At 43.4% G+C, this 13717-nt stretch overlaps 7 protein-coding genes across 11 annotated transcripts; 3 read left to right on the top strand and 4 right to left on the bottom strand.

Annotated features, from left to right (window-relative positions):
* The first annotated feature begins 96 nt into the window (after positions 1–96).
* On the top strand, positions 97–2554 carry CG6574 (uncharacterized protein). Its single transcript, NM_141772.3, has 5 exons — positions 97–597; positions 659–741; positions 1059–1360; positions 1419–1980; positions 2041–2554. The coding sequence occupies exons 1-5, from the start codon at positions 472–474 to the stop codon at positions 2300–2302; spliced, it is 1335 nt and encodes a 444-aa protein (NP_650029.1). The 5' UTR covers positions 97–471; the 3' UTR covers positions 2303–2554.
* A 717-nt stretch (positions 2555–3271) lies between these two features.
* CG14694 (uncharacterized protein) lies at positions 3272–4883 on the top strand. The gene is made up of 5 exons (NM_141771.3): positions 3272–3490; positions 3555–3856; positions 3920–4245; positions 4300–4541; positions 4604–4883. The coding sequence occupies exons 1-5, from the start codon at positions 3282–3284 to the stop codon at positions 4863–4865; spliced, it is 1341 nt and encodes a 446-aa protein (NP_650028.1). The 5' UTR covers positions 3272–3281; the 3' UTR covers positions 4866–4883.
* Positions 4884–5018: 135 nt separating this feature from the next.
* Positions 5019–6278, bottom strand: CG4570 (uncharacterized protein). Its single transcript, NM_141770.3, has one exon. It carries the CDS (start codon positions 6065–6067, stop codon positions 5240–5242), a length of 828 nt encoding a protein of 275 aa, NP_650027.1. The 5' UTR covers positions 6068–6278; the 3' UTR covers positions 5019–5239.
* A 394-nt stretch (positions 6279–6672) lies between these two features.
* Positions 6673–8584, bottom strand: CG4511 (uncharacterized protein). Of its 2 annotated transcripts, NM_141769.4 has the most exons (3): positions 8489–8584; positions 8053–8289; positions 6673–7791 (listed from the first exon to the last, which is right to left on the bottom strand). In NM_141769.4, exons 2-3 carry the CDS (start codon positions 8227–8229, stop codon positions 7318–7320), a joined length of 651 nt encoding a protein of 216 aa, NP_650026.1. In that variant the 5' UTR covers positions 8230–8289; positions 8489–8584; the 3' UTR covers positions 6673–7317. The 2 variants fall into 2 exon arrangements, with proteins under 2 accessions (NP_650026.1, NP_001163585.1); NM_001170114.1 differs by lacking the exon at positions 8489–8584 and having other exon boundaries at positions 8053–8340.
* A 49-nt stretch (positions 8585–8633) lies between these two features.
* Positions 8634–9711, top strand: CG6567 (uncharacterized protein). The gene is made up of 2 exons (NM_001104272.2): positions 8634–9434; positions 9496–9711. Exon 1 carries the CDS (start codon positions 8724–8726, stop codon positions 9429–9431), a length of 708 nt encoding a protein of 235 aa, NP_001097742.1. The 5' UTR covers positions 8634–8723; the 3' UTR covers positions 9432–9434; positions 9496–9711.
* On the bottom strand, positions 9441–10361 carry CG4565 (uncharacterized protein). Its single transcript, NM_001104273.2, has 2 exons — positions 9689–10361; positions 9441–9633 (listed from the first exon to the last, which is right to left on the bottom strand). The coding sequence occupies exons 1-2, from the start codon at positions 10341–10343 to the stop codon at positions 9479–9481; spliced, it is 810 nt and encodes a 269-aa protein (NP_001097743.1). The 5' UTR covers positions 10344–10361; the 3' UTR covers positions 9441–9478.
* A 935-nt stretch (positions 10362–11296) lies between these two features.
* On the bottom strand, positions 11297–13260 carry CG42394 (uncharacterized protein). 4 transcript variants are annotated; one of them, NM_001300349.1, is made up of 4 exons: positions 13219–13260; positions 13066–13153; positions 11597–11800; positions 11297–11544 (listed from the first exon to the last, which is right to left on the bottom strand). In NM_001300349.1, the coding sequence occupies exons 2-3, from the start codon at positions 13098–13100 to the stop codon at positions 11602–11604; spliced, it is 234 nt and encodes a 77-aa protein (NP_001287278.1). In that variant the 5' UTR covers positions 13101–13153; positions 13219–13260; the 3' UTR covers positions 11297–11544; positions 11597–11601. The 4 variants fall into 4 exon arrangements, with proteins under 4 accessions (NP_001287278.1, NP_001247035.1, NP_001163584.1 ...); NM_001260106.2 differs by having other exon boundaries at positions 11297–11800; NM_001170113.1 differs by lacking the exon at positions 13219–13260 and having other exon boundaries at positions 11297–11536; positions 13066–13124.
* Positions 13261–13717: the final 457 nt, after the last annotated feature.

The raw sequence follows: 13717 nt of genomic DNA, 5'->3' as shown, positions 1-13717 counted from the left end.
TTTATTAGCCCGAAGTGATGTGCTGGCGACAAATCGATAACAGCGAATGGGCCGAGTATGCGATCGTTTGATTTTGAAGTGCGACACGTGTGTAGGGTGACTGGAGAACTTTTAAACTGGACCACCCACCTGTGCGTTCCACATGCGATTGTTTGCTTGTGACTTTCAAACCGCATTGTAAATTCGCAATTATCTAACAGCGATTTCAGTGTAAATACAATTCGGGCACGTCGAAGTGATAATTTCGGATTCGCGTCGCGAAGAGATTAGATTTGAGCACCCGGCGACGACGACCATGGCCTGATACACCAGATTGCCCGTGAATCTAGGCAATATATTGAGCTTCACCTGTCCAGATGCAGAAAGGCCCAGCTAACGGCATCCCACTTCAGTGTTTCACGTAAGAGCTTGCGCCGCTGAATCTCGTTGCGTAGCGCACGTTACGTCAGTGACCGTTACGAAATTTCGAAAATGAAGGAGTGGCTGAAGATCTCCTGCCTCCTCTGTGTCTTTGGCTGCATCCGCGAGATCCGTCCGTCGGAGCCCTACGTCACGGAGTACCTGCTGGGTCCCTGGCGGAATATCACGGAGCAGCAGGTGAGTGGCATCTCCCACCATCTATCCATTCCATAGAATATCAAATTTCTTCCCATTCCAGCTAACGCACGATGTTTACCCAGTGGGAACCTATTCCTACCTGGTGCAGTTGGTCTTTGTATTTCTCATAACAGATTTTCTCAGGTAACTATTCGCTGAAAATTATTTATCTTTTAAATTAAGGATAAAATGTATTTTCTTAAATTAAACGTGGGACTGAGTTGCTATCAGCCAATTTGATATTTATATTTTATAACAAAAATTGTTCGTAATCAAATACGAAACCAGTCATTTTATTTGTAACCAGAAGGTGACCTACTCCAAAGTCAAACTTTTGCCTTCGCTAGCCAAAAATTTATTGTGATTCAGCAAATTGAATTCGATTTGATAGCTTTGCAATTAAAAGCTGTTCGAACGGAAACAGGCTTCATTTTATAATAACTATATGTATTATGTTTCAGATACAAGCCGCTGATCATCACAATTGGAGCTGCGGGTGTGATAATATGGAGCATGCTCATCTGGACCACCAGCTTGCTGTCGCTTCAGATCCTGGAGTTCTTCTTCGGCACTTACATGGCCGCAGAGGTGGCCTACTATACGTACATCTATGCCAAAGTGGACAAGAAATACTATGCCAGAGTGACCTCCCACACCCGAGCAGCCATGTTTGCAGGCAAACTGGTTTCCGGCATCACTTCCCAACTTATGCTCAATCTGGAGCTGATGAACTACAAGGAGCTTAACTATATAACGCTGGGCAGTACGTACAATAAATGACCTACAACTTGGGGCATTAATCATGCACATATATTCTACAGCTCAGATTATAGCCATGCTTTGGGCCTTTGGCCTGCCCCGCGTGGATAGGAGTCTTTACTTTCATCGGGAGCAGTTGTCCATTACGGAGCCGCAGACTCAGCTACCCGGGGTGGGAAACCTGGCTGAGATGGATCAGCAGCAGGAGAATACTCAGAAGCAGCCAGGAGCACTGAGCCTTCTTTGGCTACATTTTCGGAATGCATACACCAATCCGCGAGTCGTTCAGTGGAGTCTGTGGTACGCCATTGGACTGGCTGGTTACCTGCAGGTCACTTACTACGTTCAGGTTCTGTGGAAAGTGATCGAACCGGAGCCTGTTATTGCGTGGAACGGCGCCGTTGATGCTGTCCTGACAGCTCTGGCTGCTCTAAGTGCTTTGGCCGCTGGTTATCTGCACACCGGAAGGCTCAGACCGCGAGCATCTCTTCTGATCCTGGGCATTCTGTCCGCCGTGGAGGGCGGATGTGTGCTGATCTGTTGCTGGACACAGGACATCTACTGGTCGTATGCGGGCTTTGTGCTCTTCGGCGCCCTCTACGGCTTTACCATCACGGTGGCGAGGTAAGTCTTATGATATTCATAGGCACTCCATATATAGATGAATTTTAATTTTTTTGGCAGTGCTGAAGTGGCCAGAAATCTGGAGGAGGAAAGCTTCGGCCTTGTCTTTGGTGTGAACACCTTTGTGGCCCTCATTTTCCAGTCACTGTTAACCATAATCTTTGTCACGGACACTGGTTTTGAGCTCGATCCCGTTGGCCAGTACACGGCGTATGCATTCTATTTTATTGGCGTCGGCGTCTTGTATCTGATATCCGTGCTGATTGAGTACTTAATGTGCCGCAACAACGACGTCGAAAAGCTGGAAAATTCACTGGATTGAGTTCCGAGGCATTTAGATAGTACTTAAGGTGAAAACACAACACGTTACTTAAAGAAAGACTGGTTCCTGTGCGTGAACTACCATAATATGGTATTCGTGCGATGGTCGATTGTATTCCCAGAATATTTAGGTCATCTTTTTATTACCAATCTGTTGGCGATTCTTAGTATTTAGTAGAAATTTCCATTTATAGAGCGCGTGTAATCAGTCTCAAGTGTGCAGGAATAAAGATACCGAGTTTTAGTATAGAATAATTGTGTGTTTTATTAATATTATCTTACGATTATTACGTTTAATTTATAGAGCAAAGTAATCGAAGTAAAAAGCAAGCGTTTAAGTTTAAATACATATTATTAATCATGTAGTCTAGATCCGAATATGACAACAATCGTTATAGATTTCAATTATTTTGTTGATACTATTACCCGGAACAATTTCTTTTGCACTTTTAAAGCGGCTATCGCTGATTATTAACTTATCAGTGTTGATATTTTGCATTAATAGATTACAGAAACATTAATAAACAAGTGTGTAAGGCTCTCTGAGAAATTCAGTGCAAGATAGATCCATTTAAGTGCCCTGCTAATGGGCTAATTAGCTGCTAATGGCTGGTATGGCCAACTTGGAGTGGGAACCGCATCAGGCGAGAGCAAGTTAATCGCGATCGTGACCATGCTGCTCGCTGTAAGCGGAAACTTCCCGGATATTCCATTACCTCACTGCTCCGCTGGCCTGCACCAAATCGGAGAACACTTGGATCGTAAATCGCGAATGGGCCAGCGCTGATTACAAGCGTCGAAGGTAAATCTCTATACTCGGCACTAGCCTGCTAACCCCTTGGAAGAATGTGCAATTATTATAATAGCTGGTCGAAGCTACACGCTGCCAGACATATATCTATATGTATGTACATATAGTCGGTGGGATCGCTGGTTGGCGTTAAGATCGCGATTAGATTCAAGCCGACAGCCGTAACGGGATGGAGTCGTGGCTGAAGATATCGTGCCTGCTATGCATATTCGGGTTTCTCCGGGAACTTCGACCCTCGGAGCCATACCACGCGGAAATCCTGATGGGCGAGTGGTATCACGTCACCCAGGACGAGGTCAACCGATCCGTTTACCCGGTGGGCACATACTCCTACCTGGCGCTCCTAATCTTCGTCTTCCTCATTACGGACCTGCTCAGGTATACAGCCCATGCATGAATGCAATCTTTATTGGCCAGCAATAACCCTCCGTTTGCGTTGCAGATACAAGCCCGTGATCATCGCCAATGCCACTACAGGCATCTGCATCTGGGGCACACTGATTTGGACGACCACTTTGAGCGGCCTGCAGGCGGTGGAGGTTTTCTATGGCTTCTACCAGGCGGGCGAGGTGGCCTACTACTCGTACATCTACGCCAAGGTGGACAAACAGTACTATCCCAGGGTGACCTCGCACACCAGGGCAGCCATGTTCGTGGGCAAGCTAGTTGCGGGAATCCTGGCTCAGATGGTCATTGGAATGAGGTGGATGAACTACAAGCAACTGTTTTACATCACCGTCACCTGTTGGTTACCAGTTAGCAAAGTGATTCAATAGCCAGTTAACCAATGTTCCCACTTTCCCACAGCTCAAGTTGCTGCGCTGCTCTGGGCATTCTTTTTGCCAAAGGTGGAGAAGAGTTTGTACTTTCACAATCGAAGCGAGGCCATAGAAGGTGGAACCAAATCGGATGGTGGTAACCTGGAGAAGGGTTCAGAGCAACCCAGTAACGAGGAAGCGAGCCAAGAAAAGAAGATACCAGCGTTGCAGCTCCTTTGGTCCCACTTCCGTAGTGCCTACACTAATCCCTTGGTGATACAATGGAGCTTGTGGTATGCCATCAGTTTGGCTGGATTTCTGCAAATCACCACCTATATGCAGGTGGTATGGAAGTCCTTCGAGAACGAACCAACAGTGAGTGAGTTTCAATAATCAATGGCTTTCTCATCCTTGAGATTTCCCCTGAAGATAGCCTGGAATGGAGCTGTGGACGTGGCCCTGACGCTTCTAAGCGCTGTGTTCGCCCTTCTCGCCGGTTATTTCCATGCTGGACGTCTGAACACCAGGAGCAGCCTGCTCTCGATGGCTCTGCTGTCGGTCCTGGAAGGAGGTTGTGTTTTGCTTTCCTGCTGGACCGATGATATATATCTGTCCTATCTTGGCTATGTGCTGTATGGAGGCCTGTTTGCCTTCACCATAACAGTGGCCAGGTAAGCAGTTCTTGATCCTTTTCCAACAGGTGAAATTTACCAAATCTCGTAATACCTTATAGCTCGGAGTTGGCCAGCAGCTTGGAGGAGGATAGCTTCGCTCTGGTGTTTGGTTTCAACACGTTCGTGGGACTCCTCCTGCAGTGCATCCTCACATTTGTCGTCGTCTCGGAAAAGGCCAATCTGAATTTGAATGTTTTTCAACAGTTTTCCGTCTACGCATTCTATTTTATAGTTATTGGAATAGTCTATTCTATTGCTGTTATATTGCAATATATATGGTCAATTTCGAAGAAACCAAAAGCAATTCAGGAGGCGAATTAACAACATACTCTAATGATGAAAAAGTGTTCATTTATCAAATAAAATTGTTATACATATTTAAAGTTTGTTTAATAAAATAATAATTGGCTTGTATTCTGAAACATTATTACTTTTAAGAAATATTTCCCAAGCTGTTGAAACATCGTTGATATTATATTGTTTTACACTTTATTAAAATGTATATGTTTTTTTATAGTTATAGTTTCAAAAAATGAAGATATTTAATCCTACGCCGCGAATCTAATCAGAGTGTACCATGTACATTATATGGCCACTACAAACTTAATAATATGTCAAATTAAACAAGATCATGAACGTCGTTATTTTCAATACAACATTCAAGAATCAGGGTGCGATTGGAATCCACAGCTTGGCTAGCAGAACTCGGTCTGATCCCCGCCGTTGCGGAGGACCGCTGAGACCCGCCACGTCATCGACTCGTAGAGCATCTCAATTTTGTCCACCATGTCCTGGTCGCTGTGCCAGACGTCGTACAAGACGGCTCGAAACTCGCTGACATTTTTGGGCGCCTGATTCTGAATCCTCGGCTGGATGATGGCCATCAATTGCTCGAGGAGATTGAGGTCATTGCAGACACTGCCCTCCGGTCCCATCAGCGAGTCAAGGAAGATCTCCTTTGGCGGCGTTGATTCGTCGACGAATTTAAGATCGTCCATGTTGAAGATGTTGCGCCAGTCGCGCACGGTCCAATCCTGATGGGCGGTGGCCCAGGCCAACCTCCTTTTTTTCGCCCCCTCACTGAGGCCGAAAGTGCTGGGCTCCTTCGGCTGTGGCGATCCTCTCGGTTGCCGTATGCCTTTGGAGCGAATCTCGCTGATCCTGCGCTGCAAGGTCCTGCGGCTGACCTCTATGCCGTGTCGGGCCAACTCCCGCTGCACATCGATGGAGGTGTAGTGCGGATTGTCGCTCAGCATTTGCTCGACAATTTGCCGGTTCTCCAGGACCTTGGGTCTGCCAACATCGCGCTTCTTTTCCTCCTCCTGCGCAACCGCCACGGGCGCCGCTGTTTTCAGTTTTTGCGGCAACCTCAGCGTGGCAGTCTTCCCCTCGAGCAGCTCACACTCACGAATGCAGCTTATCACGCTCTCCACGTCGCACTCCAGGATCTGGGCTATCTCCTCACAGCTGTTCGAGCCCTTCAGCGCCTTCACAATACTTCGAACTTCGGGAGCGAGAACCATTTCGAATCACTTCTGTACACCTCGAGTTTCACAATACCAATGATGGTAAATCGAATCCTCGATGGGCGTTTTATGCACCTGGCAGGTAAAAGTTTTTGCACCGATTTTGACGATAGTCTGGACCGTAGTTTTATGGCGAGCAAGCTGCAATTGGCGGGATTACGGCGTCATTACAGGTAAATTCAGTTGGCGTCCCTTTTTGTCTTTGGCGGCCATTCCGTTATTCGTCTGCGGCAAGACTGGCAACCCTTGTGTTAAGGGAGGATTTTCGGAATCTCATGATCAGCTGTTCGGGGAAATACCATTACTTTAACTGCAGCGTAGTTTGTTCAAACCTATTATTTCAGGATTATTTCATTCAAAACTATTTAACCCGATGATCAGTTCTGTGTTTTCCAAGTAAGGTTTAATAATATCGATAAATGATGAAAATAATAAGTTCTTAAAGAAATTCTAGTCTTTTTGTTAAAAAGTCATATTTTAATAAAAAGCTGCCTTTCCCGTGTATGATTTAAATAAAATATTACCAAGAGTACGATCTGAAATGCAAAAAACCTGTGTGGGAACCATTTAAGTTTACAACCAATTACCAAGCGCTTGCAATTGTTTTGAACATGCTATTTAATCGTTGATTTCCTTTGATGCTTTGTAGAATTACAAAAATAAATATAAAAACTTGTACATATGTAAGTGTTAGTTACCTCTACTGTAGGAAATGCAATACACCTTTTATCGAAATTTTAAAAATATATATATGCCAGATATTTAGTTTCTTGTCTTTTATGCTCTGTGTATGTTAGTTTCTTGTTTTACGTACACCGTTTTCTGGAGGGCGAGGGCAGTTTGTAAAACTATGCTCAACTTAACATATATACGCAAAGGGTGCACATTCATTTGGAATTGCAAATACCATAAAGATCAAATTTTGAGTTCGCTTAAGCTCGCTAGAGTGGCGCAGCCTTCGAGGCAGCTGATTGAACTGATAGATATTAAAGCACATAATCGGGGGGGAAGGCAACCGAATTAGCCACTTACACTAGGTGGCGATGGGACCGTAGCAGAGGGATCGGAATCGTATAATTAAATAAATAACGCTAGAGTACGCCTAATTGGTTTAGATCCATGTGCTAGGTTTTGATTTGTGTGTGTCCGTTTTTGTTACTCCATCGCTTTTGAGTGTATCTTGTGTGGGAGTGTGGAACGAAAGCTGGAGCTTGGGTAATCGAGAGTGTGGGATGGACTGCCCGTAGTTAGTCATCCAGATCTATATCGGAGTCATCCGAGTCGTAGCCTCCACGTATTGTCTTCTGTGGGCGGTTGATGAATGGTTTGCGTTTCACATCTGGTGGCTGCATCAGATCGCCCTTGTAGTCAATGGCCCCCGAGTGGGCGATGCGCCACTCCAGCATTTCGGTGGCGAAGTCGTCGCAGTTGCCCAGATCGGTGAATCCGACAATGAAGTCCTTGGTCTTGCTGTCCTTCACCAGGGCGATGGTGGGTATCACCTTGATGCGCAGTCGCTGGGTGAGGAATGGAGTCTTTTCGGCATTCACCTTGCAAAACTTGGCCTCCACGTGCTTGGCCGCGAGGATCTTCAGGTGCATGTCCACGATCTTGCAGCGCTCGGTGCTGTCGCGGTAAAAGTGGCAAACAATGTTGGGCGACTTTTTCGACATCTCGAAGAACTCTTTTTCGTCGGCCAGCTCGGTGTAGGTGCCATGACCCTGGAAAAGATTAGCAATTTTGGGGATTAATGAGATTGTTGCGCTAACAAGGTTTTCTTTGAAAGTTAATTTTTACATATATATTTAAGTTTTGAGCTATTTAAGCTGGTAGCCCAATTTGAAAACTAATTTGAATTAATCGAAGCAAGTGTCGCGAATGTCTTAAAAGTCGCATGTTGAATACCATTTGGTCATATACCACTTAGAGAACAATCTCGAAGTATCTTCAATAATTGAGTGTTGTAAGAGATGATCACCTACGTTTCTGAGCCACTCCTGCTTCTTGTTGTTCAGGTCCTTCATTTCGCGGAGCCGCTGCTCCCGCAGGACCTTTAGGTCATCCGAATCGAGGTTGTCCAGGCGGTCGAGCTGCTGGTCCAGCTGCTGCTCGATGGTCTTGGCGGCCGTGAACAGTTGGTTCTCCAGGATGTTGGCCATGTTGTCCTCTTCCAGTTGCTGCTCCTCTGCGTGTCTTGATGTTTCTCCGTTATTTGCACTCTGCGTGTGGTGTGTTCGTGTTGGCGTCAATGGTTGCGCGTGTGTGCGTGTGGATCCGGCACAAATGGAAAGGCGTAGTCATGGAGCCGCAGATGCGTCATGTTTTGTGGAAAATTCAGTTAAGTAAGGCATGTTTTGGGGAAAGCGCAGCGCATTTCGATGGAGGCGCCCACAAATCGATTATTTAGACGGTACTCACCTTTTATTTTCACTTATTTCATTGATTTTACTCCTTAAAAGTTTATTTAGACGTATGGATTCGTGTGACCGTTTGACTTTACATTGGAAAATACAAAAGGCTCCTTAATGTTCAAAATACCATGACAGTATTATTTCCCGTCAGCTGTTTCTTTACGAACCCCTGGCCACACTGCCGCCCTTTGATGGTTATTCCGATAGTGCAATATATTTAGTTGATCAAAGGTGAATTAAAGATGAAGCCAGCCTTGACAACGGTCAATGCCACTGGCAAACACACAGCCTCCGTGATATTCTTCCACGGATCCGGCGACACCGGCCCCAATGTTCTGGAATGGGTGCGCTTCCTTATCGGCCGGAATCTGGAGTACCCGCACATAAAGATAATATATCCCACGGCTCCCAAACAGAAGTACACCCCGCTGGACGGGGAACTATCCAACGTGTGGTTTGACCGCAAGTCCGTGAACATTGCCGCATCGGAAAGCAAGAAGAGCATGTCCCAGTGTTATGATGCGGTCAATCAGCTGATCGACGAGGAGGTGGCCAGCGGCATACCGCTGAACAGGATCGTTGTGGGCGGATTCTCGATGGGCGGAGCCTTGGCTCTGCACACGGGCTACCATTTGAGACGCAGCTTGGCCGGCGTATTCGCACATTCCTCGTTCCTGAACCGCGGCTCCGTTGTCTATGATTCCCTGGCCAACGGCAAAGACGAATCTTTTCCCGAGCTGCGAATGTATCACGGGGAACGCGATACTCTGGTACCTAAGGACTGGGGTCTGGAAACCTTCGAGAACCTAACGAAACTGGGTGTCAAGGGCACATTTCATCCATTGAGGAACACACTGCACGAACTGAAAACTGCCTCCATCACGGATCTGCAGCAATGGATTTATGAAAAACTACCTCCGCTGGAAAACCAAGTACAGAACAAACTCTGAGTGGCAAGTACTTACATATACTTAGGTAAACTTTAATAGTAATTTATTTATTCTTCTATTTCAGTATTTGGCATGAAACCCGTGCATTTTGAAGCACCACAGAGGCAAGTCTTTCCACCTGTCATCTTTTTATACTGCCCTTCTCCGCCATAATGAAAGCATAACTCCTCCTTGGCCGCAATATCCCTTGCTGCGAAAATACCTAAAAAATTACACATGACGAGAGAAGTCGGATCAGAATTAGCAATAAAACTTGCCTATTTTTGGTATGGGACAGTCTATTCGTACAGCTGCTATATGACAGTTCGGTTCGCAGCTGTGGTTCAGGTAGCGTCCGATGTTTCCACGTCTTGATGGATCAACGATGGTCACCTGTTGCTTCTTGTCGCTAGTGTATTCATTAAGCACCAGGATATAGTTCATCAGGCCTAGTTTTTCATTATCATGCAAGCGGCTTCTTGCCTCGGGAACCGTTAAAAGTTCTCCGGCATATTCGCAAATGTATCCTCCTTTTGTAATTTTCGCTGTAGTCCGTAGTCCTTTGGATCCGTACACGGGCGAATCGAATATTTCCAAATGTTTCCTCGGGCCTGAGTACACAAGCCGATTGGAGCACGTGTTTCTACAGCATTTGCACATGTCATTGCACTCAATGACAGGATTTGCGGAATTCCGAAGAATTAATTCGCTGCCATCTTCTGTGAACTCATATTGGCCTCCATGTGCACAGACTTCGCTGTTTTCGCAGGCTCCTTTGCAGTGACAGGGGTTCAAAAGAACAGAATTGTACTCGTCCGCCAAGAATTTGAATTCTTTACTTCCATCGCTGGGCATCAACACAGATTCCAATATGTAATCGAGTCCATCTGGGTGCTCATAGTCGTCATTCGGAGCTGTTTCAGATTCGTCCATTTTTAAAGTTTGTTTACATTACATTCTAGTACGAGAATTGATTCCCCATTTAATGGATGTTGCGCTTTCTGAAGAATATTACACTTTATTGCCTCGGTCACACTCTGAATTTAAAAATGTTCCCTTATTCGGAAGAAAATTGTTTATTTTTTATGATGCAACACATTTGTATATCCTTGCAGTTCCAGTTCGACCGTTTTGCTGTAAGCGTTACCAGACTTTTTGTAGAAAGTATCTGCCTTGTGATGAGCGCCCATATTTCAGATTTCCCCTGCATGGTGAGTTGTCACCGCTCCACCGTGGTGGATTTCCCACTCCTCCCCCAGCCAGTTGGGTTTCCATTTCGGAGCGATGAAGGGGCTGATTTGGATCCAATCGAAGTTGTCGAACGATTGGCAGCACGTCTGAACTTTATGGGAGCCTGGTAGAAGTTCATCGAGTCGATGGCTTCGAAATGGTTCTGAATATATCGATTTTATTGGGCATTGGACGCTGGGCGGAGGGGCATCTTTCGCATTACAAGGCCATGGTACTGGCACATTAGAAAAAATGGGTATTTATGCCAGTGTGATTAATTATTTTTTCCCATTTTCGTGGTACTTTTTTGTTATTTATATATCAATTTATTTATTTAGTTATTTATCAATTTTTGGCTTAAGACAGATTCTAGTTTCTAGGAATTTTTGAAGCACTTCCTGTTGTTCGTAATCATCAAAAAATATTGAAAATTGTTTTTTCTGGAAGCTTTATTTCCGCCTCAAGCAAACATTTTTTTTAATTTCAAGGCCATAACAAAAATCTTGATAATTAAAAACGTGAAGAAAAATACGTTAGTTTTTATGTAAATACCCATTAATTATATTATTTCCAAATATTTCCAAATTGAATAGAATTGGTATATTAATGTTAAAAACATTTTTTTATTTCATTTTTTAAAGTAGTATAATCTGTCTCTGAACATCATAAATATTTATTTATAAAATCTTTTGCGTTAAAACATCTTTTGCATTAGATGGAGATTCACAATATTATTTAGAAGGTGTTGTAATATTTATTTGTACTGATAATTAAACAGTTTAACAATTATCCTCTTCTAAAAGGCTCCAGCGGTGTTCGTTTCTGTAAATTGGTGGCAATTAATTTGGATGAATGGAATTATGCAAAGCGTGGAACATTTTTCGCTGTGTACTAATCTGAAATTCTAGTTTATTGAATGCCTATGAATCTTCTAGTTCAATTTGTTATCTTTTTACCATGCTCAATTTAATTTGCTTATGACATCCTTAATTTTGCCATATCCCGACTGTACACTTTCGGCTAATTTATTGGTGAACTTGGTAACCTCATCCTCCGGTTCGTAGTAGACAAGAAAGTAGACGGCCAATCCGACCACAATGCCGACCACCAGCAATCCACTGATGATTGAAACAAGCACACTAATTGCACAACTGCAGCAGCTGGAAATGTTAAGAGTAAATAAGTTATTATAATAAGTTATAAGTTATTATTATTGGTTATCATAATGTACTTAACTACTCGCATTACCCCCAAAGGATGGGGCAAAGTCCTTTTCTCATAGAAATGATGCAATACTTTCAAATTAATTACGCATGAAAAGTTGTCTAATAAAAATGCATCCCCAAATTACAGTAGTAGATAAATTTCCACCCTATCAGTGAGTTAACAACTACGTTTTGAGGGCCAAGAGCTGGCATTCCAACGGAAATGCGAAACCGGCGCGCCGTGCTGCCGGTTGTTGGCTAAAACCGAATGGGGCGGGATATGGAGATTCCTGAGGGTAGATATGTATATGTATTTAAGGAATAATTCCGTCGCGCCTCGATGGAGCCAGGACTTTCTGGTGCCAGATGGTACATAAAGGGAATCTAATGCGTCACACAGTAGTAGTACGAAATGCTCGACATGACCACATTTTTTCGTTTGTATCTCATAGATACGCAAAAACTCGGTTCTTCAATTCTGGTCAGTGTGCGCGAATATGAACAAATAAATATGTACATACATATAAACGAGTGCCTTAGGAAGCGTGAGCTGGAATAATAATAAGTAGTCTTCTTGTGGCTACCATGTTGCATGTCATGTACATATATAGATACGTACACATTTCACAGCGAATATGCGTATGGAACCATGGACAATTAAGTAATTCATTCTACCAGCTGAATGTTTATACGTATGCGATGATGATATACCATCGAAAGTGGATACTGCTACTTTCAGATAGAATGTGTCTGGGTACGGATTCTCGTGCGGTTTGTTTACCTGCTCTCACTGTTTATTGTTCAGTTGCGATGTAAAAACCTGTATGTATAAGAGTTGCAAGCGAAAATTCGCACAGGCGATTTCCAGTTTTCTCTGAATTCGGCTTCCGCTTTCAAATTACACTGCTCTCATTACGCCGCCATTCAGTATATAAAATAGTATAGTTAAAACAGCTCCCTTGTTTGAGCTTTCTGCGAGCATAAATGTTTTCATTGGAGTCATACATTTAAGTATGTAAATAATGGAAACTCAGCTATCAGGTGGTTGCACACTTTCTTATCTTATTTGCCGTCTTACTCACAGTTCGCGATCTATTTATAATCCATGGGTCAGAACTAAATGTTTGCCTACTTGTAGATGACTTCTTGTACTTAACAAAACTCACTTATCTTACAAGATGCCAAAGCCTTACAATCCTAATCTAATTATTCCATCTTACCAGCAGGCAACGTTTCCGACCAGACACTTGCACATGTTGTTCCCGTTTTTAGTTCAGACGATTTTAGATGAATATAAACTATTTGGTTCTGCAATTAAATAAATATTAAGAACATTGCACCCGTCTGAGATCAGAAAGAGATTTCGAGCTTACAATTAAAATCAACCGCCTTTGTCGACTAAATTTGTTTAACTAACCCAAAGAGAATGAGAATGAGTTTATATGGTTCGAAAACTTCTCTGTCATACATGTTCGACGTCGCACAGTGGCGCAAGGTCGATTAGTTCGTCGCCGATATTAAGCAAAATATTAATAAATTAAAAAAATTAAAATATTATATAATTCCGAGTCATCAATTTATTGAACAAAAAGTCATTGTATTGAAATTGAATACATATTTTTTCAGCCAAATCTGGAGTTTGTTAAGATTTCTATGGCAGCGTTATCGATTCTTAGAATCCATGGTAATTTATGTATTTTTTAAAATAAAAGCTTAAGTGGATTTAACTAATTTCATGATTCTTTAATGCAACTTACTGAATTGAATTCTGTTTGATGTCGTGTTGCAAGCACCTAACAACTGTCTCTCAATTGTTCGATTCAGTAGAAGAGAAATATCTAAAGAAAAGAATATCTTTGATTTTTGCTTGCC

Source organism: Drosophila melanogaster, chromosome 3R (genome assembly GCF_000001215.4).
Source record: "Drosophila melanogaster chromosome 3R".
NCBI lineage: Eukaryota > Metazoa > Arthropoda > Insecta > Diptera > Drosophilidae > Drosophila > Drosophila melanogaster.
This window is presented reverse-complemented; position numbering and strand designations above follow the sequence as displayed.

Coding starts and splice junctions, on each gene's coding strand:
- CG6574 (NM_141772.3), top strand. CDS start 472: ATGAAGGAGTGGCTGAAGATCTCCTGCCTCCTCTGTGTCTTTGGCTGC. Junction 598..658: donor GGAATATCACGGAGCAGCAG/GTGAGTGGCATC, acceptor TTCCCATTCCAG/CTAACGCACGATGTTTACCC. Junction 742..1,058: donor CTCATAACAGATTTTCTCAG/GTAACTATTCGC, acceptor ATTATGTTTCAG/ATACAAGCCGCTGATCATCA.
- CG14694 (NM_141771.3), top strand. CDS start 3,282: ATGGAGTCGTGGCTGAAGATATCGTGCCTGCTATGCATATTCGGGTTT. Junction 3,857..3,919: donor GTTTTACATCACCGTCACCT/GTTGGTTACCAG, acceptor ACTTTCCCACAG/CTCAAGTTGCTGCGCTGCTC. Junction 4,542..4,603: donor TTCACCATAACAGTGGCCAG/GTAAGCAGTTCT, acceptor AATACCTTATAG/CTCGGAGTTGGCCAGCAGCT.
- CG4570 (NM_141770.3), bottom strand. CDS start 6,067: ATGGTTCTCGCTCCCGAAGTTCGAAGTATTGTGAAGGCGCTGAAGGGC.
- CG4511 (NM_141769.4), bottom strand. CDS start 8,229: ATGGCCAACATCCTGGAGAACCAACTGTTCACGGCCGCCAAGACCATC. Junction 7,792..8,052: donor AGCAGGAGTGGCTCAGAAAC/GTAGGTGATCAT, acceptor AATCTTTTCCAG/GGTCATGGCACCTACACCGA.
- CG6567 (NM_001104272.2), top strand. CDS start 8,724: ATGAAGCCAGCCTTGACAACGGTCAATGCCACTGGCAAACACACAGCC.
- CG4565 (NM_001104273.2), bottom strand. CDS start 10,343: ATGGACGAATCTGAAACAGCTCCGAATGACGACTATGAGCACCCAGAT. Junction 9,634..9,688: donor CTGTCCCATACCAAAAATAG/GCAAGTTTTATT, acceptor GTAATTTTTTAG/GTATTTTCGCAGCAAGGGAT.
- CG42394 (NM_001260106.2), bottom strand. CDS start 13,100: ATGTGCAAGTGTCTGGTCGGAAACGTTGCCTGCTG. Junction 11,801..13,065: donor GTCGGAAACGTTGCCTGCTG/GTAAGATGGAAT, acceptor TAACATTTCCAG/CTGCTGCAGTTGTGCAATTA.